Genomic DNA, 26,707 nt, shown 5'->3' on the forward strand with positions numbered 1-26,707 from the left:
ATATGACCTGCAGAAGGTCAGCGGGCAAGTGGAGTCATCTTTATGAATGAAACAGTACACTGGGGTTTTCCTCCTAGTAAGATTCTTGGAGCTGAGTGAGCCAGGTAGTGAGTGGCAGCGTTGTGTCCAGTCCTCGACTTCTGTTTAACTCTTGGTGGGTGAGTGTACAGCTGGACCTCCACCCTCTCCTTCCAGGCTCAAGGTGTGAACGTGACATCCCTATACCCATTGTATATGTTCTGTCGTCTGTTGAGTTTGGACCACCCTGAGCAGCTGGAATCATTTCAGAGCCTTGGGTTACAAGGATGAAAACCCACCCTGCAGTCTGCAGCTCATCACTGAGCAGTGGGGCGAGTGGGTGTTTCCTCTGACTGTCGGAAGCAGCAGTGAGACAGGTTTCTGCACTGCCTGAGCCGACGATCATCTTCCATGGTGGGACTGGGCCCCGGCTGCCGGTGTTAGCTCTGAGAAACACAGACTCTGGGGCCACTCCTTTTTCTGTTTGATTAGCCATGAGGTTGCAGGTGAAGGGCTGTGTAACGAATTTTTGTAGTCAGAGGCCTCTTATCCAGCACAATCAGGATTGATTATTGGTTGGTTAATTTTGAAAAGGCAGGGAATCTGGGGAATCCTATAAAATATAAACATATACGATTGACATTTTATTTGAACCTATGCCTGTGAGCATCAGGTGTGAGGGGAGCCCCTGACCTGACAGGAGCATGGTGGCACATCTTGTCCATCAGGGATGACAAATGGCTCAGCAATGATCCTTGCCCCTGGTTGACGTGGACTAAATGGGCTGAAGTGACGTATTTCTCGTCTCTAGTGAGTTCTGCCTGCTGGAAGCTTTTCTGGCAGAAGGAAATTTTCTGAATGAGTTAGGTTTGAGGAAGGCTGTAAATTAACCGAATGTGCAAAACTGTTTTATTGTCATTTTTAAATTATTGTTTTTGGCAGTAGAAGCTTTTTTCTCAGTTAATTGTTTGTAGACCTTTTTTTTTTTTCCTACCACAAAGTAATACATGCTCTTTGTAAACAACTGAAGAAAACATTATGGAAATACATAGCATAAAAAGCAGAAGTTCTAGGCTTCCCTGGTGGTGCAGTGGTTGAGAGTCCGCCTGCCGATGCAGGGGACACGGGTTCGTGCCCCGATCCGGGAAGATCCCACATGCTGCGGAGCGGCTAGGCCCGTGAGCCATGGCCGCTGAGCCTGTGCGTCCGGAGCCTGTACTCCGCGGTGGGAGAGGCCACAACAGTGAGGCCGCTGAGCCTGTGCGTCCGGGGCCTGTGCTCCGCAAAGGGAGAGGCCACAACAGTGAGGCCCGCGTACCGCGCAAAAAAAAAAAAAAGCAGAAGGTCCTTATAATTCCATGCTCTAGAGAGCTACACATGGTTAACAGTTTATTGTGTGTGCCTTCAAATTTTTGCATGTATATATCATTTTAAAATAGAATAGGCTCACATGACACATTACTGTTTTGGTGACTTGCTTTTTTCTATGAGCGAGCCAGGTAGTGAGTGCTTTTTTTTATTTCGGTGACATGGCATTTTTCCATGTCAATGCAGATAGATTTACCTCACTTTTTAGAAAACTTTATTGAGGTGTAATTTATATAGCATAAAATTCAGCCATTGCAAGTGTATTCTACCTCACTTTTTTTTTTTTTGCGGTACGCGGGCCTCTCACTGTTGTGGCCTCTCGTTGCAGAGCACAGGCTCTCAGCGGCCATGGCTCACGGGCCCAGCCGCTCTGCAGCATGTGGGATCTTCCTGGACCGGGGCACAAACCCGTGTCCCCTGCATCGGCAGGCGGACTCTCAACCACTGCGCCACCAGGGAAGCCCTAACCCCTCCCTTATTGATAGACACTTAGGTGGTTTTTAAGTCTTCCACTCTTACACAGACTTTTGGGTATTTGTGTGAGTGTAACAATAAAAGAAAATCCTAGAAGTGGATTTTCTGGGCCACAGGGTGTAAATATTTAAAATCAAAACAGACATTACCAAAATATCTGCTGCAACTTTTTAAGTGATCTTTGGATTGATAGGGAGAAAACCATGCACATCTCTGTCCACTAGGAGATCAAATGAAGTTCATAAAATGTATTTGGCCAAGGAATCCAGTTAGCAGTGTGGTGGTGACACAGAGCAAGAGCAGATGCAGCAAATCTCTGTGAGTTCCCTAGGCCTAGAGGGTCCCCAGTTGCCCAGGGACACTGGCTCTCAGGGCAGAGTCCTTCTAGGACGGCCCATCCCTGAATCCTTGTGGCTTCCGTCAGTGTTCAAGGAGAATTTACACTACCCATCAAGCCTTCATTAGGAATATTTATAGGTCTGTAGCTCCTCCTGCTTCTGAAGTCACACTGCATCCTGGAGGCCTCTTCATCCACCTCCAGCAGCATCTCTAACATCTCTGCCTCCAGCATCCCTGGTCCCGGGAGGCTCCATTCACTGTGACCATCCTGACGCCAATTTAATGATCCTGGGGACCAGGATCACAGATCCACTTCCACACATTTCCCTAGTGGTTGTACCATTTACTTTTCTACCTGCAGTTGAAAAGTGCCTGTTTCCTAATATCTTCACCAAATGTTTTAATCTTTGCTAATCGGGGCAAGAATAATTATTAATTTGCATTTTAAAAATTGACCTTATTGAGGTTGTGTATCTTCTGTGTGCTTATCAGCCATTCATTTCTTTCCATTCAAGAGTTCCCCATGCAACACTCCCACCCTTGCTGAGTTCATCAGCTTTAGCAAATGGCACCGTCACCCTGCTCCCAGGGAAGCTGTGCTTCTAAGGAGGCCCTGTGTTTAGAAGGCTAAGCATATTTATTTGCTAGACAGTTTAGCTTTTTCTCTCGCTTCTCAGCCTTTGGCCCACCCACATGTGGGAGGATTAAAGCTGGCTAACTTAGAACCTCGGCTTCATCTGTCCAGAAAGAGTCCTTACAAAAAATATTCATGAGCACTTAAACTGATTACAAACCCAGAGTGTGTGGTTCTTGCATTTAAGGCCAGATATGGGGAGGGAGGTCTTGACAGGACTGTTCACCCTGCCTTGTGGTTAGTTAGGAGGAGGAAAGGTCTGGGGTAGTGTCCTCTGGCAGTCTTGCTGGCAGATTACTTTGGCGCCAAAGAGAAAGCTAAGCAATTTTAGTCCTGTTGCAGGACTAATGGTTTGCAAACCAAACTTCTGGGAGAACTCACTGTGCAAATTCATGGAACTTATTGAATTAAAAATAGATACCTGGTACTCAATAACTATGTCTTAAGTGACAGACTGAAGGAATTCCTTTGTTCAACAAATATTGTGTAGCACCCTGTTAAGAGCCAGGCACCCTCTAGCTGCTAGGAATGTGGGGTAAGCAGAGCAGAAGTTCCTGGTCTTACAGAGCTTCCTTTCTAGTGGGGAGAAAAAAGACAGTGGTCAGGAAAACACAAAAGAATTTCTGAGATGAGAAGCATTAGTGCTGTGAAGAAAACGAGATAGGGAAGTGAGATTGAGGGATGGGGGCAAGGCAGGACGCGTACACCTGCAGCTGAGGTGGTTGGGAAAGGCTCCCGAGGAGGTGACCTGGAAACTGGGACAAGAGTGAGAAGAGGGGCCCGCCACTTGGCAAACTGGGAGAAGAGTGTCCCAGACAGAAAGTGCAGCTGCGGCAGGATGGAGCCAGGTGAGTGTGGTGCATAGAGAGAAGGCCGGAGGGGATGAGGGGATGAAGTCAGAGAAGCAGAGAGAACCCGAAGTCACGCAATACCCTGGCCATGAGAAGGAGCCTGCGTTTTATTCTAACTGCTGTAGAAAGGCATGAGGGGGCTTTGTGTTTGTTTTGTTGTTTTTAAAATTTTTATGGAGGTGTCATTTACATAAAGTGCACAGCTCTGAAGTATAAAGTTTGCCTTTTGACAGATCTGTGGCCATGGGAGTTTTAAGTGGAGTGGAGGGACACCCTCAGCTGAACTCTGACCCCAGTCCCCCCCCCACCCCACCCCCACTGCAGGCACCTGCTCAGCCAGCTTGTGGGACAGCAGCACCAACCTGCTCTTCCCCCTGGATCGGAGTGTGATGACAGGGTCTCATTCCGTGGTGCTTCTTGAATTGGTGACGTGTCGGTTCAAATTTTTTCCTCACTCTGATTGTAGAAGAAATTCTGCGGCGTCCCCGAGTTGATTTCATGGTGCATCTCCCATCTTCAGCTAAGAGCAGCGTGAGGTGTCTTGACAAGAACCAGCCCTTTTCCCCAGTGACCTTCTGAGCCTTCCGAGTTGGTCTTGAGCCCTCTGTCCTGTCAGTCCCTTGGTGTTTCCTGAGCATGTCCCGTGTTCACTGCCTGCTGTGGTGAGGCGGGAGGCCCGGCCATGCCAGCCTGAGCTGTGCCCTGCTGCTCTGCCCAGGGTGTCCCTGTCACCACTCTTCAGTGCTCACCTTTCAGAGCACCAGCATCTGGAGAGTTCTTCCAGTGGCCAACCCTTGGGGCTGATGGAGGCTGACGGACCAGGGAACAGAGAGCACAGCCTGCTATAGCTTCGTCTGGTCCCACACGGGAAGTGCAGGCCAGAAGGAGATTTGGAACCAGAAGTACAGTGATATAACAACTAATGATCTTGGTTGTATTCAGATGGTGACATTTTAGATAATTTCACTTTCTCTGGTTTCCAAACTTGCCACAATGATTTATAATCTATAAGAAAAAAGAAAGACTTTAGGGAGGCTCTGGATCCACAAATTATAATCAAATGAGTGCTTTCTTGCTGTCTGCAGCTGGGCTTTGCACCTGAGGATGCACTGTTCCTCTAACAGTAGTACCTCTGCTCCTTCTTGCTGTGATGTGCACAGTACTTGCTAAGTATAAAGCACAGTTTTAAATACTCTAAATATATTGTCTTGCTAATGCTGCAGTGAGACGGGTGCTGTAATTTCTTCCACTTTATAGAGAGGCAGATAGAGGCCCAGAAAGGTTAACAACTTTCCCTGGACCCACGTAAGTTGCTGACGTGAGGTTTTGAGCCCAGAGCTTTGCACGCTGAGTGCTAAGGTGTCACCTCCTCTGGCCTGTGACGAAGCCCAGTGTGCTCTGCTCAATTTGTTCGGTAGTGCCTGCTTCCTTCTAAAAGGTGCTGAGCTGGGTGCGGAGGGTGTAAACACAAATAAGTTAAGGAGGCGTCTGCCTCCTTAACTAATTGTCTGGCGGGAGAGACAGATCCTTAGTATTGCAGTGAAGTGTTAATCCAGGGGTGTGCATAGGAGACTTTGAGGAACCAGAGGGAGGGATGAGGCTTAGCCCAGTTGCACAGGAGGCATGTCTTAGAGTTGTCTGAACTTAATCTAAGAGTTTTCCAGGAGAAGAAATGTGGAGGCCCTCCCAAGCCAAAGGGACAATGTGAGTGACAGCTAAGTTGGGAGATGCCAGGCCACGGGTACCTTGTTTGCCAACTTGAAAAGTCAAACTTGTGTTCCCTGAGGGATGGGAGGTGGGGTAGACTCTGGAAGCTTCTAAGCCAGGCGTGGCATCTCAGCTCACTCCAGCTGCAGTGTGGAGGTGTTTAAGGGAAGAGAACCAGAGTCGGGAGGACATGCTGCGGGGAGGAGGTGGGCCCTGACCTCAGGGAGCCTCCTGGGCTCTCTCTGCCCTTGCGGTCCAGCCCTTTAAGAACCAGCGTGGTCTTGGATTAGGCTTCCTCAGGTTGGCTGGTGGGGGTGGGGTGGGGGGAGGATGTGGGCTCTGGAATCAGGTAGATGTAGATGCACATGCTGGTTGTACCACTTTTGGCCTTTGGCAGATCCTCTGACCTTATGTGTAAAACAAGGATGATACCTTTCACGGTTGCTGTAAAGATGAGAAGTAACAATGTAAAATCCTGGATTGAATGCCTGACGAAGGGTGGTGGTGAAGCAGCCACACCACTCACCTGCTACAGCTGCTTTTGTCCCAACATTGACCCTATGACATAGACAGCTGAGGACACTTAGAGCCGGAAGAGTTAAGTGGCTGGCTTAAAATAATAAAACTTTTGATAAAGCAGGGACTAGATTTCAAACTACCCCCAGCTGGACTGCCTTTAGTCCCTTGTCATAAGAATCACATGGCTCTTCACTTCTTGAAGAGCAGCCCAGTCTGGGTGTACAACTATCCTAGGCTAGAACTTGGTCACACAGCCACACCCAGCTGCAGGGGAGGCCGAGGACACAGTCTGCAAGCTACCGAAGGGACTTCCTTAGTAAGAAAGAGAGGGGCCGGTGGGCTTGGGGGGTAACCAGCAGGCTACCTCAGTGTCTTCCTGGAACTTTCTCCCTGCCCTGAAGACACTGAGCACCTCTGGGGTTTTCACACCACTAGGGAGCATTAAGGAGGCTTGGATATTGGGGTGATCATTTATAATTTAGGGAAAGTGCAGAAACACCTCTGGGTTCTTCCTAGATTGCTGATTCCTTCCTAGATTGCTGGTTCCATCAGTGAGGGTGGATTTACTCACCCCCCGGCGTTTCTGTCCTTTGGGATTGGGGTCCTGGGAACACAGAGCCAGCAAGCTGTGGTTTAAGGTCACTGGCCCAGCCAGTACCAGTTACAGAAAGAGGCCTATCTCAGGTGGCTCGGATTTCACCCCACCTCCACTACTAAGTACCTGGTGATCCTGGACAAATCAGCTCTTCCCTCCCACTTTCCTCACCCTTTACACCGAGGACGTTGGCCCCTCAAGGACCCTTCTGGCTCTGACCCAGATTCCAAACTGCCTAGTTTATGAACTGATCCCCAGCTGGCACGGGTGGGGGCTGCTTGCCATTTGCCCCGGTAAACAGTTGTCTGTTACCCTCGACAGGAAGCCTTTGTTGCATGAGCCACCGAACCGTGGTACAGCTTGAGAAATGAGGCCATCAGAGTGTCGTCCTGGTCAGCAGCCTGTCACTGGGCAGAAGGCTCTAAAACTCTGGGGTTTTTTTTGGCTGCAGGTCATTGGAAGGAGAGGGTTTGCCCCCAGGGATGAACAAGAAAGCATGAGCTCATGGTCTCTGGAGCTCCCCCACCCCAGGGGGTGGAAACCTGCTCACCTCCTGAGGCCCCGAGATCTCACACAGGGACTGGTGAAGAGCCTGTGACTCATTTCCATAGCCTGTGACATGGCACCATTCAGGGTGTCTACTGTTGTATCACTTTGTGAAATGCCAGATGCTAAAGTGGCTGCTGTGTGGTCTGTGATCACCTTCTAGCTTCAAGATTACACTTTAGTAGTAAGAATGTGAATGTTCCACACGTTTTATATTGTAATTGAATTGCCTTGGTGGATTTTCACGGCAAAGAGAAGCTCTCTGCCAAGAAGCCTACCAGGTTCACAAGCCCCTTCCTGTACTGTATCCGCAGCAGGGGTGATTTTACACCCTCATCATGCTGGTTTGGGAAGTGCCGTCAGATAAAGAGGGGCTCAAGGGACTGCTACCTCCTGGTAACCACGTCTTCTGAAGCCCATTTTTACCCCATTGTCATTCAGGCTTGAGCCCTGCTTTCTCTTCACTAGACAGTCAGGAGCCTCTTACTGCCCCTTACATGCGTCTAACTCTGCTTCTCTCAGGGTGCGCCCGGCACGGACATGGCTCTCTTAAATTGTGTGGTTTAATTTCTAAACAGTTGTGCTTTTTATGACTCGGTTTCTAAGTAGGACTGCAGCTGCTTTGAGGAAATTATTTCCCTTCCAATTCCTGTGATTTGACTTGCAATGCCACCTCTTATGTCTTCTTCCTTGTGATATAAAAGGAAACAGCCTTGTGTAAAATCCCAGCTCTCTTCCTCCACTCAGCAAGTCCCTGGGGCATCAACTGGGCGAGGCTCCGAGGAGGACAGGGAAGTGGATTGCCAGGTACCTGCCCTCTAGGTGCTGACTCAGAGAGGTGTGTGCAGAACCAAGTGACGAGGTTGCCGGTGTGAAACAGGTAGAATGTGATCAACCATACTGCCTTCCTGTTGTGTGGCACCAAAAACACAAAACTTCTGGAAGAGTGAGCACTATGCCCTGGTACCCTCAGGGGAGGGTGTGAGCCGAGGCCCAGAGCAGGTGGGCAGAGAGGAGGGCAGGTGGGAGTCTTGCCAACCTCACTTGAGCTGCTTCCTGGGCACCCACGTGCCTTGATGAGTGTACCCTACAGCCATGCTGAGGCTGCCTTTCAGTGATCACATTGTCAAAGCGAAAAGTTTCATTAATACACGGTGCTGGCAGGGACGTGGGGAAAGGGCACTTGTATGGGTTGCTACAGCCTCTGGAGGGCAGTGTGACAAAGTCAGCTGCACATAAGCTTTGATGCAACAAGTCTTCCACTAGGAATTTACCTACACAGGCAGAGATGGCACATGGCAGGGACATTCGCTGCAGTGGTGCTTGTAGAATGACTCAGAGGTGACATTACCATGCCACGGGATACCACATAGCCTCTAATCCAAGAGGTAGAGCCACGTGTACAGTAGGTGAAGCTCCAGGGGGTGTTCAAGGAGAGCAGGAAGGGTCCGACTCTGTGAAGTCTGCGACCATCTGTCTGTCTCTTTAAAAAGACATCTGTCCATCTTTATACTCGCCTGGCACATCTTTGGAAGGACACACAAGATCCAGGTGACAGTGGTTGGCCTTGAGAAGGAAAACAGAGGGACTGGGATTTCAGATGGAAGGGAGTGTTTTGAATTCTGATTTTTTTTTTTTTTTTAAGAAAAAGTAAAGGGGGGCTTCCTTGGTGGCACAGTGGTTAAGAATCCACCCGCCAATGCAGGGGACATGAGTTTGAGCCCTGGTCCAGGAAGATCCCACATGCCGTGGAGCAACTAAGCCCGTGTGCCACAACTACTGAGCCTACGTGCCGCAACTACTGAAGCCCAGGCGCCTAGAGCCCATGCTCCACAACAAGAGAAGCCACCACAATGAGAAGCCTGCGCACCACAACGAAGGGTAGCCCCTGCTCACCACAACTGGAGAAAGCCCTCGTACAGCAACCAAGACCCAAGGCAGCCAAAAATAAATAAATAAAATAAAATTTTTTTAAAAAAAGAAAAAAAATAAAGGGAATTCCCTGGTGGTCCAGTGGTTAGGACTCTGTGCTTTCACTGCTGAGGGCCCAGGGTTCAATCCCTGGTCAGGGAGGTCCCATAAACAATCCAGGCACGGCCAAGAAAACAAAAAGAAAAAGTAAAAGTTGCCGCAACTATTGAAGCCCAGGCGCCTAGAGCCCATGCTCCACAACAAGAGAAGCCACCACAATGAGAAGCCTGCGCACCACAACGAAGGGTAGCCCCTGCTCACCACAACTGGAGAAAGCCCTCGCACAGCAACCAAGACCCAAGGCAGGCAAAAATAAATAAATAAAATAAAATTTTTTTAAAAAAAGAAAAAAAATAAAGGGAATTCCCTGGTGGTCCAGTGGTTAGGACTCTGTGCTTTCACTGCTGAGGGCCCAGGGTTCAATCCCTGGTCAGGGAGATCCCATAAACAATCCAGGCACGGCCAAGAAAACAAAAAGAAAAAGTAAAAGTAAAAAAAATTGCCTAATTAGTGTTTTAGGGACGCCATAACAAATAATCACAAACTTCTTGGCTTAACAAGACAAATTTATTCTCTCACAGTCCTGGAAGCCCAACGTCCAGAATCAAGGTGTCAGCGGGGCCATACCCCCTCCACTGGCTCTAGAGGGGAGAATCCTTGCCTCTTCTACTTCAGGTGGTTTCAGAGGTTCCTAGGCTCCTGTCTTCACAAGGCCTTCTTCTCTGCTCTTCTCTCTTATAAGGGTACTTGTAATTAGATTTAGGGACCCTCCCACCCCCCGTTAATAGAGGATTTTCTCAAGACCTTTAACAATTACATCTGCAAAGACCCTTTTTCCAAGTAAGGTCACATTCACAGGTATTGAGGATAAAGATTTGGACCTACCTTTCTGAGGACCACTCTTCAGTTGCCAGCCACATTTGGAGTGGGGGGAACTCAGCTGTATGTTGCTTACAGTAGACCCATGTTAAATATAAAGTTGAAAGAAAGGAGATTGAAAAAGATGTACCCTACAAGTTCTAACCAAAAGAATGTACTCTCTGGATTTTATACACTCTCCGTATATTTACCTCTTCCAAAAGATGTATTTTAATTCAAAAATGAGTAAGATTGGGAAAGAAGGGAGCTGTGTTTCAGGCAAGTTAAATGATGTGCAGTGTAATTACACTGAAAGTTCCTTGCGGGCAGGGACTGTGTTTGTGTTATGCATTTTAGTATCCCCAGCACAGAGTAAGTGCTGGCTGTGGGTGGGATGGGGAGGGGAATGGGTGGGCAGGTGGGTGGGTAAGGCGACTGGGAAGAGTGGGGGCAGGGAAACCTGTGAAGAGGCAGTCTCATTAGCATGGGAAAGCAGTCATGAGGACCTGGACTAGTTCAGTGGTAGAAATGGGGAAAGGGACACATCCAGAAGACTCCTCAATTGCAGAGTTGGTGGGGGAGATTGACAGAGTCAGGGGAGGAGAATATGGAGGCCCCAGAGGTGAGGAGACTTCCATTCTATGCAGAAATGGGGAAGCCAGGCAGGACTGGCAGGGTGGGCAGGAGGCGCGACTCCGGGACCAGGCTGCACTTGGAGGGTCACTGGGGGCCAGGACTGGGGGAGGAGGCTGATGAACCCTTGGCATAGAAACCCTGAGAAGGGGGCCTTCTCCCCAAGGGTCAAGCAGAGGAAGGAGAGCCTGTGGAGGGAGGAGAGAGCCATTGGGAGGTAGAAGGGAGCCACCGAGGAACACTCAGAACATGGGGGGGATTTCTAGAACCCTGAGCTGCCTGCAGGCGCAAGAGGGAGGCTGGTGTGGAGAGGTCACGTTGCAGCTGGCAGACCCTAGGTCACATGCTTCTCAGAGACCAGGACCAGGATGGGGTGGCTGGGCCCCAGGACTGGGAAGAGTGGACACAGGGGAGGAGAGGGAAGACGGTCCAGGACAGGGCCTGCAGGGTGTGGTTTGCTTTCCTGAGCACGTGTTCTGTGCCAGCTGCTTCCACCTGTTTTCTCTTGTTTGATTTTGAGGTCAACCTGCTAGATCATAGAGGCCCCCCTCCTTTTTTTCTTTTTACATAAAGTCACATAGTAGCAGAGGACTCACAGCGCGTCTCTCTGGCTATTGGCCACTACTGCTTTTCTGGCGATGGGGCCCCACGCCTGTCTGTGGAATGTGTGTGCATGAAGGCAGACAGCCTGCTGGGAGCCCCCTGAGGGCTGTGCACCCCAACAGCCCCCTTGTCTGTCCCCCACTCTCTACCTCCCCCCACTCAACCCCCCTTCTTTGTCCCACGAGGGCCTCCCTTAGGCGCTGCTCTGTCAACCTTGGGTTCCAGCTCCAGTGTCGCGGAGTGTCAGGGGCCTGACCTACCCTTGAGGTGTGCCTGCTTCCCCTCCACTAGCCCTCCGGCCTCAGGGGACGTTGGTGGATACAGTAGAAAGGATGGGTTGCCCTTTGCTTTGCCCTCTTGCACCGTCTGAGTTCTCTCCATCCTGTGGAAGCACCAGGAATTGAGAAAAGATTGGTTGTCTGAGGACTGAGCCTGAATCACTCTCTGGAGCTTCCGAGGAAGCAGCTGCCACAGCCCCATGGGGAACAGGCCTGTTTGGGAACGGTTACCTGGCTCGTCGTCCATCAGGGACCCGGAGGCAGCTCCTCTTCTCTTACCTGCAGAGAAGTCTTGTGTCTCCCCAATTTCCCACCTCTCACCACCACCAAACCAGAACCAGAAGTGCAGTGGAACAGTGTGAGTTCCCAGCTCTGGAGTCGTCCTGGACTGTTCTCTTCCTCTCACGCACCCCCACCCCGGTCCACCCTGTCGGCGAGTCCTGTCGGCTTAGTGTCAGAGATACAGCCAGGATCCCACCTCCTGTCGTCCTCTCCTGCTGCTAGCTGGCTAAGCCACCACTGCCTCACCGTGGGTTCTCATACTGGTCTCCCTGAAGACTGCTCAGCACAGCAGCAAGGGTGAGCCTATTCGACTGTAGGTCACAGCCGTCCTGCCCTGCAGCTGCCCCCTCGTCACTGCAGGCAAAGGGGAGCCTTTGCTCCCTGGGCCACAAGGCCTGGGAGTCCTGACTTCATGTCCCATACTCCCACCTATCCCTGGCCTCTGCCTGACGGCTGTTCCGCAGGCATGGGTGATTCTCACTGACTGATGCTCACCTTCCGGGCCTCCTCATCTGTCCCTGCAAACCCACTTCCCAGGCCCCTTCGCTCCTTTCCTGCTTTCCTGTCCCTTTTTGTTGCCTGACATGCTCTGTGTTTAGTCCTCTCTCCCCCCTTGAATGTAAGGAAGGTAGGGGGTTTTGTCTATTTCATCTCCTGCCGAACTGGCCCCATAGCACAGCAGGCCCCTCAATAACACATGGCTGGGTGAATGGGATCTTCTGTTCTTTTCCAAATTAGATCTAGAGTAGCTTTCTTCATGCTTCTTCTTCCTTTAATTTAAAAACAAAAAAAGATTTTAGACTCATATATTCCAGGGAAAGGGGGTAGGACATGGAGAGGGAGAAGGCAGGAGCCACACGTCTGCTCTTCAGAAGAATCTGAATCCACTCTGAGTCCCATGTAGGGCCCTCCCGCACACGGACGGCCTGCACACACCCTTCCTCTCCCTTTCTTGAACCAGAGCCCAGCTGTGAGTCACATCACTTCTCCCATGTCCCACTTTGCTGCATTAATACAAGTCTCTGACACAGGCTTGTCTTTTTTTTTTGAAATAAAAACAATACGAACATGGAAGAATGTTTAAACCATTCAGAATGATATAAAAAGTCTATGGGTCCCCTGACCCATAATTCCTTTCATCAAAGGAAGCCTTTGTTAACAGTCACTTACATATCCTAGGGAAAAAAAACCCTGCATAATACCAGCATAAATATACATTCTTTCAAAATGGGTCTGAGAACAGAATCATGGTAGGCATATTATTCTGCAGTTTGTTAATATAATTTGGAAGTCTTGCCGTATTAATCCATGCAGATCTACCTTGTTTCTAGTAACTGCATGGTGTTGCCTCGTACCGTGATGTATATATCCGACCCCACATTGATTGTTTCTTCCTGGGTTTTTGTTACGACAGTATTACAGTGAAACCTCTATACATCTTGGCATGTGCTGCAGTAAGACCTGTGCAACATGTACCTGGCAGTGCACTGCAGGTTAAGGGGTGTGGGTATTAACAGTTTTGATAGATATTGCCAGATTGCCCTCTGAATGCTTGCACTGGTTCATTCTTCTAGAGTGTGTTTTCTTCCCAGCTTTTTATTTCAAAAAATGTTAGACCTAAAAAAAAAAAGTCTAAATAAATTTAATGAATACACAAATGTCCTTCATCTAGGTTTATCAATTACTGTGTTGCCACATGTATTGGTGTGCTAAGGCTGCCGTAACAAAGTATAGAATCGGTGTATTAAACAAAAGAAATTTATTTCCTAACAGTTCTGGAGCCTGCAAGTCCCAGGTCAAGGTGTCATCAAGTTTGGTTTCTCCTGAGGCCTCTCTCCTTGGCTTGGAGGTGGCTGTCTTCTCACTGTGTCCTCACATGGTCACCCCTCAGTCTATGTGTGTGTCCTAATCTCCTTTTCTTATAAGGACACCAGTCATGGTGGAGTAGGGCCCACCCATGGACCTTGTTTTACTTTTATTACTTCTTTTAAGACCCTGTCTGCAAGTAGTCACATTCTGCGGTCGTGGGGGTTAGGACTTCTTCATGTGAATCGGGGGTGGGAGGAGGAATACAATTTGGCGCATAACACCATATTTGCTTCTCTTTACTTATTGTATATTATATTAATATAATTATAAATATTTATTATATAATTACTTATATTTGTTGTGTTTATCATTTATAATTATAGTGTAGTTATTTATAATTACATTGTAAGTTATACCATTTATAATATATTTATTATATATAATTATCATAAATAATGTATAATTTTCCCCCTAAACCACCTAAAAGTAAATTGTACCCATTCTGGTACTTTAGCACGTATCTCCTAAGAATGAGGACATTCTTCTTGGGTTATGTTTTGATGTCCTTTATTTTATGCTGATGGGGACAGACTCCCCTGAGGAGGAGAACACATGAGCAGGAGGCGCTCTGGCCCTGCCTGTGGGCTTTCCCTCCAGCTGGCTTGTCCTGGCCCAGCTCCCTCCGCATCTCTTTCCTGAGCCCCTCAGCCCAGAGGATGCTTGCAGAACCTCTGGGCCTCCCTCAACTCCTCCCTCAAGACTCTTTGGCCTTGTTGATGTTTTGGATCTGTCATGTGTCAACGGGATGAGAGCCCTCCTCACAATTTCACCTGCTTTTTGGTCTCTCTATCAAAATGTCTCTAAACACCAGACGTTTCATTTCTGTGCATAGACAGTCCTTGCTTTGCAAACAAGGGGCTGCCTGTATTTATTTAGAGAAGTAGGGCTTAGTGATTGGGTACCCGTTTCTCTCTCCCTGCCTTCCTCTTCCTGCATCCTCATTGCAGCTTGGAGCTCTGCCAGAAGTCTGTTCTTGCCTGCTACCGTCGTGTCTGTTTCTTCCTCGGTACTTTTGTGTGGGAGAACATCACACATGCGGCACTTGCATTGTTTTAGTAGATAGAGTCGTTGTGGAAATAAGTCTGCCTAGGGCTTCAGTGGAGGACAAGACACTTAGAACTTTTTTGTTAAACGGTTATGTCTCAGACCCACCCGAGGTGAAGATGTCAGTCTGGGGAGCCCTTTGCCATTCGACGTGGTCAGGCTGTTGCTGAATGAGCGTCCCGCCTCCACTTTCCTGTGCTGGGAGTGCCACTGCCTGGTGCTGGGACACAACCAGCATCCTTGCTCAGTCTTCTCCACCCCCCAGAAACCCACCATCTACACAATTCACAGCCGCTTTTCCGCCATTCCCACCGTGTCTTTGCCTCTGCTTAGGTCTCTTCCCTGGCTTTTCCTTCCCAGCAGGATTCATTCCAGACTCCTTGGCCTGGCACTCAGGACGCTGCTCAACCTGTCTCCTTTGTTACCTGCTATATTAAAGCCAAATCAAATTATGCCGCACACACTCTGTCACGTCATGTCCCTGTACCTGTCAGCTCATGGTGTGTGCTCTGTCCAGAACGGCTGTTCTCTCCCCTCCCTGGTCAGTTTGCTAGCCTTGTCCCCAGTCCCCAGGACTGGGCTTGGCCACCTTCCTGACTGGTGCCCTTCCTCCAGGCAGGCAGGCGGGCTCCCGCCTTCACTCTGCCTCAGACTTATCTGTTCTCGAGCGCTCGCCACCCTTGCGGGTACGTGTCTGCCCTCCCTTACAGCTGCCTCTGCCTTTGTCTCCACAGCGCCTGGCTTGGAGCAGGCACTCTGTGAACGTTTGGGTGTGTGGGCGGATGGATGGATTTGTCGTTGGATCCTGAACTTAGAAGTAGCTACATTCCCCTTTGCGGTTTCCAGTCCCTCTCCGAGGGACCCTCGTCACAAAGCAGAAAATACAATTTTCCACATGCTGTGAGGACCCATTCTTCCTAAGTAGCCATTTCGGAAGAGTCTCTACTGGTCGGTAGCAACAGGGCCTCTGAGGCCTTCATGGCTTCTTGCACATCATCCCGTGTTAAAGAGCAAGTACCCTGACGCAGTGGTTTAAACACTGAGTGTGCTGAGAACCCCCAGCTTGTTAAATGCACTTCACTTCCTTATCACTGTAGAAAGGTACTGAATATCTGTCTTTTCTTTCAGTCAAACGCTTCAGAGAACCAAAGCATGAAAGACGTCCCTGGAGGATATGGTGCGTATTTAAATATTAACTCATTCCTAGAATGCTTTTGACTATTTGGGAGGTTTTTTGGGGGGGGGGGGGCATGAAATGTGAGCAATTATACATAAAGTGTTGAAATCCAGTTAATCATCAGGAACTGTGTATAATATGAAAGCACTTCTGTTTCTCCAGATAACTGTTGAGCCCACTGTAGGGCTAGTGACAGCCAGATGGTGGCGATTCTGTCATAACTCAGCTGTCTAGTTTTAGGAGGTGGAAGATGATACAGATGTTATCAGTCCATGCTGCAGGCTTTGTTAGTTATGTCTGCCTGTTGTTGGACTATGTTAAATCTTTGGACTCTCTATGTGTAAGCAAAAAAATAATCTAAATTTGGAGATAAGTCAGATGTACCGTGTAGATGCCCCTCTCCCCAAAACTAGTCTTTCTTAGTCCCAGGATGACCTTGTAGCAGCAGTTTTTCCTTCATAGAAGTGGTGGTTAAAGCTTCAGACATAGCTTCCAAAGACAAAACTCCAAAAAAATACATCACTTAGAAGGAGACAGCCAGCTCCTCAGGACAACATAATGCCCTCAAGAAGCCATCTTTCTTGCACCTGTCCTAACAATAGCTACTTTCCCTCCAGAGGAAACTTCCGACAAATCTCTGTGATAAAGGCCCCTTGATAAAATTATAAGCATATTCTTGATTGATCTTCAGTGCATTATTTCTCAATGTTGACAGTTCGTTTTTATTTTCCACCAGTCGGTTTCTGTCAAGTCTGGGTATCTAGCTTGGGTCGGGGGCCTGGGGGAATGTGGAGTTGGGTTTTACACACAATCCCCTTTGGCAGCTCCTACTTTGCCGTGATTTTAGGAAATGATTTTCAAGCCTCAGTTGCAGGGTTGGTCTGGATAATCTCTAAGGTCTGTTCCAGCCCTGAGACCCATGCCTGTGTGCCCCTTTATCACCCCCGTCAGTGGCCTGGCCCAATTCTGAATGCCCAGCCTGGGAGGCCAAGAGAGGCGACCACAATCCAAAGGTTCCTCGACCACAGACTGTGAGTGGTCCCCAGGTGTTCACGGCCGAGGAGAAACTGAGGGCCCACCTTATCTCCACAGTGCTCCTGCCACCTGTCCCAAAGACTACCAACTTTGTTTTTTCTTTTCTGGAACTCCTGTCCTCTAGTCCAAGGGTTGGCAAGCTATAGCCCGCAGGCCCAATCTGACTGCTGTCTGTCTCCATAAATAAAGTGTCAGTGGGTTGCTAGTGACTGGCTGCTCTTACAGTGCAGCAGCAGAGTGCGTAGTTGCTGCAGAGGACGATGGCCTGCAGCCTAAATATCTACTCTCAGACCCTTTACAGAAAAAGTTTGTCTGCCCCGAACGAGCCCGTTGTTCAAGTGGCAACAGCTGAAGGTTGTTTAGGGTTCCAGAGGCAGTGCTGGATGAGTGCAAGTCTCGTTAAGCTTGCACATCTTTCAGCTCGTGTGTGAAGTCGGCTGGGAGCTCTTTAAAGTAGAGGCACCTCGGACCCCATCCAAAGCTGTGTTCAAGCATTTTGTTTTGAAGTAACATAAATGAAAAAGTGAAAACACACATTTTAAACGTGTTTCGTGTGTTTAAATCTGTGTTATTAATCAGTGGCCTTTCAGGGATGCAGTGTTACGGTTTTGAAAGGGGGCTGAAACGCCAAGCCTGAGTTAGTCCCAACGGCCCAGGAAGAGGTGACTAGTAACTGGAAGTTTGGGGTCTCCCCAGTGGCTTTTTTCTTTTTTTTTTTCCTGTTTCAGACTTATCATTTTCCCCAAATTGGTTATTACCCTCCTGTCAGAGTGATAAGCGCTGATTCTATTTTGTACAGGTTTTTAGACACTTCCAAACAAGCCATAGGAATGCTGTTCATCCACTTTGCAAATGTGTACCTAGCAGATCTCACTGAAGAGGACCCTTGTTCACTGTAAGTGGCCCCTATTTGAGTGCAAACATCACCTGCCCCTCCATGCCTTGCTTTCTGCTGCCAGTCATGTTCCCTCTAGCCTGGGGAGGGGGCAACTCCCCTTCGTCTCTGTGCTCATCTGAGAGATTGTTGTGTGTGTGCTGGGTGTTAAGGTTTTGCCCAGTGACAGTTGCCCTGTGCTCTGGCTTTCTGCTAATCAACCTAAGTTCTGTCCCTTGGCCTTCTAGTGCCCTTATGTCTCCCAGTTTCCAAGCAGCCCCTGGCAAAGCAGCATAATGCCCCGAAGGAGTGTCTGTGCTGGAGCAGTACACATAGGGGCTTCTCTGTGGTGTCAGCCGTTCAGGGTCAAAGCCATTGTTGACCATTTGTTGACCATCATTGACCTCTTTGACCTGAAGACCATGGGTGGTTCTTCCTTGTCAGTGCTGTCAGTGTGCCTTCCACACAGCCCCCAGAGCTGTCTGCCTAAAACCCCAGTTGGGCCATGATACCTGTCCTCCTAGCTGACAGCACCCGAACAGTGCCACTCTTAGCAGATGGAGTAGAAGAGGATGCTCCCCTTCCCTATCCTGGCTCCATCTGCTGCCTTCCTCGCTCAAACTTAGTGCTCCAGCCTTGCTGGGCTGCTCCTGGTGGCCCTCAACCCCACCAGCTGTCTCCTGCTTCTCTGCCTTTGCTCGCACTAACCTCTGCCTGGAATGCCCCCCAGCCCTGCCGTGCCTCTGAGGGAGAGTGGGGTGGAGGGCTGGTGAGTCCCTTGCCAAGAGGTTCAGTGTATATTTAAGACCATTTGGACTGGAAGATTCCTTTAAGCTCCTCTTGTTTGGTGACAGTGTGTAGTTTTGAGATTTAGTTCAGGTCCCGATTCAGAAGGAGGTTGTAAAGTCTTCCTTCCCCAGGGTTTTTTACCTCAAGACCTGGATAGGTTGTAATCTGTTAGGGTGTAGTCCCACAGCAGGGGACCGGAAGGGCGATCCTCCCATAGGGGAGTTGGTTAGGAAAGGGCCTTGTCCTTCTAACCCTTGAGCCCGGCAGCAAGCTTCTGTCATCCTCTGGTGGATTGTCTTGGTTGGCCGGGATATGCCGAGAGCCAGCTGCTCACCCTGGAGGCACTGGGGTGAGGAACCCTGTCTCCTGGTGCCGCCTCGGTCACTGGTGGACTTTGACAAACTGAATCACAGCTGAGATGGAGAGGGGACTGCTGACAGATCTCAAGTGCTTAAGCCAGAGGAGAAAAGGCCCAAAATGGAGTTAGGTGTGGTGAAAAGAGCCCTTGAATGGGAGGCCAATCAGCGGGAAGGCAGCTCAACTTCCCTGAGCCTCTGTTTCCTCATCCAGATCCCCAGGATCACCATGAAGGTTTCATGAGATGATGAGTACATGCAACGTTGGAAGTCATAGAGGCACTTGCCAATGAAGATGTTAATAGCTCAATCAGAGGATATTGTCACTAAAACATAGGAAAGACATGTGAGTTCCAGCAGTCGGTTGAAGAGCTGTTGGGGGGAGACTAGGCAGGCAGAGCAGGCCTTGCCCCACAGAGTGGAGAGGTCCTGGCCTGTGGAAGAGCAAGTCCTGCAGCAGGATCCATTCCAGCCCCATCATCCGTGAATAGCCCTGTGACTTTTTACAAATGGGGGAAGGGTTGGGTTGGACCTGGGGCATCTTGGTACTCTACAGACCTAGAAGGGAAGCCAGTCAGTTCAGGAAGAGGAGAAATGTACAAACAGAGGAGGGTGAACAGCTTCCTGTGGCTGCAGGGGTGCCCCGTGCTGGGGATACTGCTCTGGGTGGGAGTTTGGCTTTTGTGACATCCGAGGGGCTATGATTCTAACAGCACATTTGTGTAGCACTTAATACGTGGCAGGCAACTGTTCACCTATGTCGACTCGTTTGATCCTCATAACAGCCCTGCAATGTAGATACTTGGATTATCCTCATTTACAGTTAGAGAACTGAGGCACAGAGAGATTTATATAACTTAATTGCGTTCACACAGCTCAAGAGTGATGGAGCGGGGATTTGAACCCAACCAGTCTGGCTCCGGGACCCACAGGATACCCTGTTGGTTGCCAGTCTCACCTGTGTTGAGTATAGAGTCTAGAGCTTTCTGTCTTTATTCCCAAGGCCTGGCACACAGTAGGCTCGAGTCAGTGTTTGGTGAGGGATGCATGAACTAATGCATGCATGTGTATCAGGTTCTCTTGATATTTTCAGGATGGGTCCCAGATGTCAGAACCACTTGAAACCAATGCAGTTTAAGCATCTGAGAGCAGCTTTAGCCTAGGGCCAGAGCTCAGCTATGAACTTGGAGAAACTGCCTGGGAAGCAGTCTCTATGCCTTCTCTGGTCTGTGGTCTGAGAGTGACCCCTTGTGATTTTAAAGAGGAAGGGCAGGCAGGAAGAAAAGGCCGTCCCCTCCCTCTGGTTTTCTCACCACTCCAGGGCACTGGCAGCCGCCCCCTTCCCCCCTCAGCACATGCTCCCTCAGGTTTCAGAGTGCTGTGCATGTCACTGAGGCCGCTGAGGCTGGGCCTTGGGGTTGGGGCCATGGGCCTGCATAAAATGTCTCGAGCCTGAACAACTCAGCAGTGCCACAGTTGGTCTGTGGTATCCAGAGCTTCCCTAGGGGGGGTTTCCTAGCCATGTGGCATCTGGAGGGCTAGCACCTGACCCCGTGACTGCTTGTCTCCCGCTTTGTCTGGAGAGCTGCAGCCTGTGTTCAGGGCCCTCGAGGGAAGGCCAGTGAGCCAGGGGCCTTTCCTTGGGAGGGAAGGGGTGTTGTCGGACAGATGGAAACAGACCCCACAAGAACGAGAGGTCAGGGTGGGCATGCTCTTCTGACCCTCCTCTCCTTCCTCCATCATCTTGCCTTTTCCATGGAGGGTTAAGCTCTCTCTTTAGAAATATTTACTTGTGCTTGCTTCCATGGCAGGCTGTGAAGCACAGGGATGAGCAAGGGCCACGTGGCCCTGCCCTCTTTGGTCTAGGAAACCCCGGGGGCCGTTTCCTGAACTGCTCTGCTGCAGCAGCACTGTCTCGGGGCCTTGGGAGGGCTGGGCCTCCAGGGAGTGAACAGTTATGGCACAAATTATTTTTATCAATTAAGTTCTGTTTTGCTACTGGCCTCCTTGGCTGCTTCCAGGCACTCTGTCCCAGTCTTCGTTTGGCAGGAACACTTGAGAGCTTTCGAGTTTTCTGGTCGCTCCTCCACCCACTTTGAGCAGTGCACTGTCCTGGGGCATGAGGCCTTCCTGGGCTCCCGGAGGTGAGCCCTGCAGCCTCTTGCACAGGCACACTGGAGGCTCCCACCTCCCAGAACAGCAGGACCAAACAGTGCTGGGTCCCCAGCCTTGACCTTGGCCCTGGAAGCACGTGGGCCCAGCTCCCTGGGTGGTGTTTCCTGATGGTGCCACTGTGCCCTCTCCTCACAGGTACCTCATCAACTTCCTCCTGGACGCCACCGTGGGCATGCTGCTCATCTACATGGGCGTGCGCGCCGTCAGCGTCTTGGTGGAGTGGCAGCAGTGGGAGTCCCTGCGTTTTGGCGAATATGGTAACGTACCACGGACGCTAGGCAGGGCTGTGGAGGGGGCTTCCTCGAGGGGGCTTCCTCGAGGGGGCTCTGCTCCTTGCCCCGTACAGCCCTCCAGGCCAGTGGGTTCGGAGAAGGTTCAAGAGCTGGTGGCTGTGTCCTCTGTGTGGTAGAGAGGCTTGTTCTGGAGCCTGAGCTCCAACCTCCTGCCACATGCCCGAGGCAGGTGGGTGCCTGCTTCACTGCCTAGGCTTCTAGGAGACAGGAGACACCTAGAGGCAGGGAGGGGCACAGCCCTCACCTGCAGGGCTATAAGGCCACCTCACGCTGCCACACTTCGCACCAGGCTCATACCACCTGCCCACCTCGCTAGAGAGATGGGAGGTGGCCCTCAGTTTGGGAGTTGCTCCTCTTTTTGCTGCATGTCTGTGCTTGTCCTGTCACTGGGCCATTCCACTGCTGGGGCTCACAAGGTCAGGACTGGAGTGTCCATCTCCCCACCCCGGGGCCAAGTCACCTTGCGGACCGAGGGCTGCCCCCACCCCAGCATCTGGCATGTACGGTAACAAGGGACACCAGGTGAATCCTCAACTCACAGAGACACAGCTTGAAACAGGTGACCTGGGGATGCTGGCCCAGCTTTGACCCACTCCATCTTGTCATACCCCGTGGGATACAGCCTGGGTAGGAAGCTGCCTTCACGCTGGCGCCGGGCACAAATGCAGTGCCTTTTACTTGGTACCCCCAGAGAAACAGCTGGATGTGCCCTCAACGGGGCTGCTGGTGAGAGGGGCTTCTTTGGGCCTTGCCCCGCTCTGGGGATTTAGCTGTCTCCCACCTTCACAACAGCCAGGAGCTCCCATTCATGGGAACAGCATCAGTGGAGTATTTGCCATGAGAGGGGCACGTGGGACAAGAAGGAGGGATTCTGTGATGGAACGACGGTGGGATTCTGGATCCCACTCTCCTTTCCTGGTCACACCTCCCAAAGAGCTCACGGCTCTGGGCCCGATGGCCACTCACTCCTACATGGCTGAAGACTCACAAGGGACTGACATTTAAAAGGGGAGCCGGTTCGTGGAGGTGGCTGTGAGTGCCTTGGGTATTTCTAGAAATCTTAAGTAATTGTTTGTCTCCGTTGACGGGAGATGAGCTCAGGGGAGGGCTTTTCTTAGCCTTGTTATTTGATGCCTGATGAGTCACTGACTTAAGATAGTGTCCGACACACAGCGTGTGCCCCTGTGTCTCCAGGGAAGGCTGCAGAGAAGCTCCAAGTCATTGACTCCTCAACTTGGAGGATGGAAATGGACCACAGCACACATGGACCAAAGCAACATCATCCTCATTTATAGGATGGGCATCCACAGGGGTTGAGTGACACAGGAAGCTCACCCAGACAGTGCACAGCTTGGAGGGCCTCTTGGCTACTACACTGAGATATGCAATCCTCCCACCATCTCCAAGAGCAGCGCTCATAGCTTCTTCTTTGCCGTTAAGATCCCTTCTGGAAGGCAGGGCTCTCGACTCAACTGTAGCTGAGCAGTGCTACGAGAGGGCCACTCATAGCCAGTCATGCCGCTCAGTGACCTGGGAGTGGAGGCCAAGTCTGGTCCTGATACGCTGGACATTATGGTACCACCTATTCCCAGCGTGTTTTGTTTGCATCCTTAAGAGAGATTGAAAGGAAGGAGGCAGTGGTTGTTTAAACCTCTTGTTTCCATGCCACCCTCCTCCACCCACTTAGCCTGCCTCAGCCCCTGCCCTTGGGTCATCCCGCCCCTGCGTTTGGGAACCAGAGTCTTCAAGCCGGGGTGTTTCCACGTGAAGCTGCCCTTTATCGAGGACTGTCTGGGTCCTCCCTCCCCAGGCTGAGGAAGGATAGTGGATGTCAGTTACCTGGTTTCTATTTCTGTCAATTTCTATTGTTTTTTTCTTGCTGCTATAACAAATTACCACAAAACTAGTGGCTTAAAACAACACAAATTTATTATCTTACTGTCTGTAGTTCAGAAGTCCGACATGGGTCTCATGGACTAAAACCAGGGTGTCGGCAGGACTGGTTCCTTCTGGAGTCTCTAAGGGGAGAATTGGTTTCCTTGCCTTTTCCACATTCTGGAGGCTACCTACATTCCTTGGCTCGTGGCCCCTTCCTCCATTTTCAGGGCCAGCAGATGCAGGTTGAGTTCCTCTCATATCATATCACTCTGACCTTCCCCCACCTCCTTACACTCTAAAGTGCCCTTGTGATTACATTGGGCCCACCTGGATAGTCCAGGATGCTCTCTCTTAGGCAGCTGATCAGCAGCCTTAATCCACTTGCAGCTTTGAGTCTCTGGCACGGTAGCTCCATAGTCACAGGTTCTGGGGATTAGGTTGTGGACATTATTCTACCTATTGCACCTGTTAACCGGCCCACCCACTTGAGGCAATAGTTCCAGGTAGGCCACAGAGCTCTCTTCTCAGGTGAGAGAAGAAAAGGGGCTTGTCTTCTAGGTGTTTCCATGGTCCCTAGAAGAGAAGGTGAACTTGCTAACAAGAACATGGGCCGTGGGGAATAGACCACACAGCCCTGAAGGGCGAGACAGGGTCCAGGGAGTACGTGGTGTCTGCAGTCTGAAGACCAGGCTGCTCTTCCTTAGGCAGAAGCCCTGAAAACGAGGTCTCTCTCCTTTGGGCACCAGTGGTGTGTGGGCTTTGCTGCCTGCCCCTGTCCCTGTACTCCCTCCGGAGGCCTCTCTAGATACAGACGTGTTCCGTCCTTTTGGTCCCATCCATCCCTGTGATTTATCCTGAGGAAATAATCCAAAAATCCAACAAAAACAAACACCCACGCACCTCACTGTGTCCAGTGTGATAAAAAGCAGAGCACGCGAGAATGCCTGGCTGATCTGTCCTTAAAAGACGAGGCTGTGGACAGACTCTCAAATGAAACAAATCAGAAAAACCAGCGCATGTGCGCTCACTCCAGCTGTGGCTACGAGGGCTGGATGCTTGGAGGAAATGGTGTGTGAGAGTGGGGTCACATGTGACTTTTTACTCTTTTTTTCCACCACGTATTTATTTATCTGTTTATTTATTTATTTATTTATTTAATTTTGGCTGCGTTGGCTCTTCGTTGCTGCCTGCGGGCTTTCTCTAGTTGTGGTGAGTGGGGGCTACTCTTCGTTGTGGTGCACGGGCTTCTTGTTGTAGAGGCTTCTCTTGTTGCGGAGCATGGGTTCTAGGCACATGGGCTTCAGTCGTTGTGGAGCGCAGGCTCAGTAGTTGTGGCGCGTGGGCTCTAGAGCACAGGCTCAGTAGTTGTGGTGCACGGGCTTAGCTGCTCCGTGGTTTATGGGATCTTCCTGGACCAGGTCTCGAATCCATGTCCCCTACATTGGCAGGCAGATTCTTAACCACTGTGCCACCAGGGAAGTCCTCACCGTGTTTTTAGACTTTCTTACTCAAGCATCCACATGAAAAACAGAGGCAGCTGCCTGTAAGTTGTGGCTCTGAAACTCAGAGCAGTGGAATTCAGGGGGCAGTGTGAGGCCCCCTGAGAAGGAAAAGCATCTTCTTTTTCTGTCGGCCACTTAAAACTTGGAGCAAATGGAGTGAGCATGCTCTGAGCAAGTATATTTTCTTCTGATATTAAATGTTAACTCGTTGTGTTGACTTTTAAACACACTAGTCCCAATTCAGACTAGATTGGGATTCAGTCCCAGTCCTACCAGCGCTTCTGTCTGACTGTCCCCTGTTTCACTTAACAGTTTTTAACAAGTATTTTCAGCTGCTGTTTTTGAGGACTTTCCTCAATAACATCAGGTAGTTTACCAAAAGGATTACAAAACTCCATTAAAAATCTAGTTAGGAGAGATTGCACTTCTGAAATGGCTTTTTGGCTCAAATGTGAAAGTAAATAGGACACCGCAGAAGAGGCAGTGATGTCTTTCTGCATGTTTTCTGTGCACTTCTCCAGAGGTTTTCCAGAAAAGGGAATAGCCTGGGGTTCTATCCATTACGGCTGCCGGAAGGTGTCCACTGGGGTTCCACCACATACAGCTGGCAAGGCTGCGGGCCTCCGGCACCCATGCTGGACAGGGATTGCTGCAGAAACTGCCGAATCAAATGAGAAGCCGGATGTTCCTCTGGAGGCCAGATTCTCCTCACAGCCTGCATTGGGGCCTTTGTCTCCCCTGCAGTGTTACTCTCTAGCCCCCTCCAGGCCAACGTGGTCACACAGCTCCGGCAGGGCTTCCAGAGTGGCCCCTGGCGGCGTCCGCCCACCTCCCCCCACTCTCCCCTGGGTCTCTTGCTCTGGAGGCGTTTATGGCTCCCCAGGGACTCACCCATCCCATGGGTTCTGCCTGTCACTGAGGATGTAGGATGTTCCCTGGAGGGGTCCTCCACCCTTCATCAAGTCCGTTTTGAAACTTTCTGGAGGCACTGAGTGTCCCCCAGTGCGGACTGTTGGATTCCTGTGATTCCTGTGCTGTTTCTCAAGCACAGTGACCAATGGGATCACAGATGGACCTTTGTCACAGCCCCTTCTCACCTTGGAGGCTCCTCTATTTTCTTCTATGTCTTCTATGTCCAGCCCAAGGTGTTTTGGGGTGCCCCCCTAGACAGAATCTGAATTTCCCCAGAGTCAGATTTCTGCTTTCAGGGCTGAGGGCAGCAGGAATGGCCGGGAGAGTGGGCCGGGGGTAGGAGACAAACAGAGAGGTCATTTGCTGCCTTCATGATTCAAATCCTCAGCCCGCTCATGGACGGGGGAAAGTATGGGTAGCACTACAGCCACTGGAAAAATCAACAACGGATAATAATAGCAGTCTTGCTTAACACAGCCTCTGCTGCCAGTGGACAAAAAGAGCCAGCTTTTCTGAGCTCCAGCAATGGGCACTTACTAACTTTAGTGCTTTGTAATTATATCTTGGGCTGTCTTGAAAGAAAGGCCACTTTGGTATCTCCAAATTAGGAATTCTCTGATTTTGTTTAAAACACCCACATTTGTTTGTTCGGCCAAGCTGATTCTTGGTGCTCTGGAGGGCTCATTCAGGAGCTCTGGGGTGGGGTGGGGTGTGAGGGCTCACAGGAGCTGTGGGCAGCGGGGGGGCGGGGCATTGGTGTCTGCGCCCCGCGTGACCAAGCCTGCTCTCCCTGCAGGAGACCCTCTGCAGTGCGGAGCCTGGGTTGGACAGTGTGCCCTTTACATCGTGATCATGATTTTTGAAAAATCTGTCGTCTTCATTGTCCTCCTCATACTTCAGTGGAAGAAGGTTTGCCTCTTGTTCCCTTCTTTACCAGCTCCTCGAGATGCTAAGCAAGACAGTACTCCCCCACCCCAGCCCTATTGGGAAACCAAATTGGTTGTTGTTTTTTTTAACTTCATGAATGCACCTGGATTGGTTCTGATGGGGCAGCTCCTGGCTACCTATCAAGAGCAGTAACTTGTCAGTTTTTTACGTAGCATCCTTCCACTTCGGCCATACGCGTC

At 50.3% G+C, this 26,707-nt stretch overlaps 1 protein-coding gene across 8 annotated transcripts in view; it reads left to right on the top strand.

The window, feature by feature from the left end:
* Positions 1-26,707, top strand: part of STIMATE (STIM activating enhancer) — a 57,111-nt gene that overhangs the window by 23,037 nt on the left and 7,367 nt on the right. For all 8 annotated transcript variants that reach the window (XR_002891751.3, XR_003676871.2, XM_007117988.2 and 5 more), the window contains exons 2-5: positions 15,718-15,766; positions 17,601-17,696; positions 21,131-21,252; positions 26,377-26,489. Coding sequence is in view for 6 of the 8 variants with exons in the window: in XM_007117988.2 (XP_007118050.2) it covers positions 15,718-15,766; positions 17,601-17,696; positions 21,131-21,252; positions 26,377-26,489 (380 nt within the window). In the remaining 2 variants the exon portion in view is untranslated. The remainder of the gene's footprint in view (positions 1-15,717; positions 15,767-17,600; positions 17,697-21,130; positions 21,253-26,376; positions 26,490-26,707) is intronic.

Source organism: Physeter macrocephalus, chromosome 18 (assembly GCF_002837175.3).
Source record: "Physeter macrocephalus isolate SW-GA chromosome 18, ASM283717v5, whole genome shotgun sequence".
In the NCBI taxonomy this organism is placed as follows: Eukaryota; Metazoa; Chordata; class Mammalia; order Artiodactyla; family Physeteridae; genus Physeter; species Physeter macrocephalus.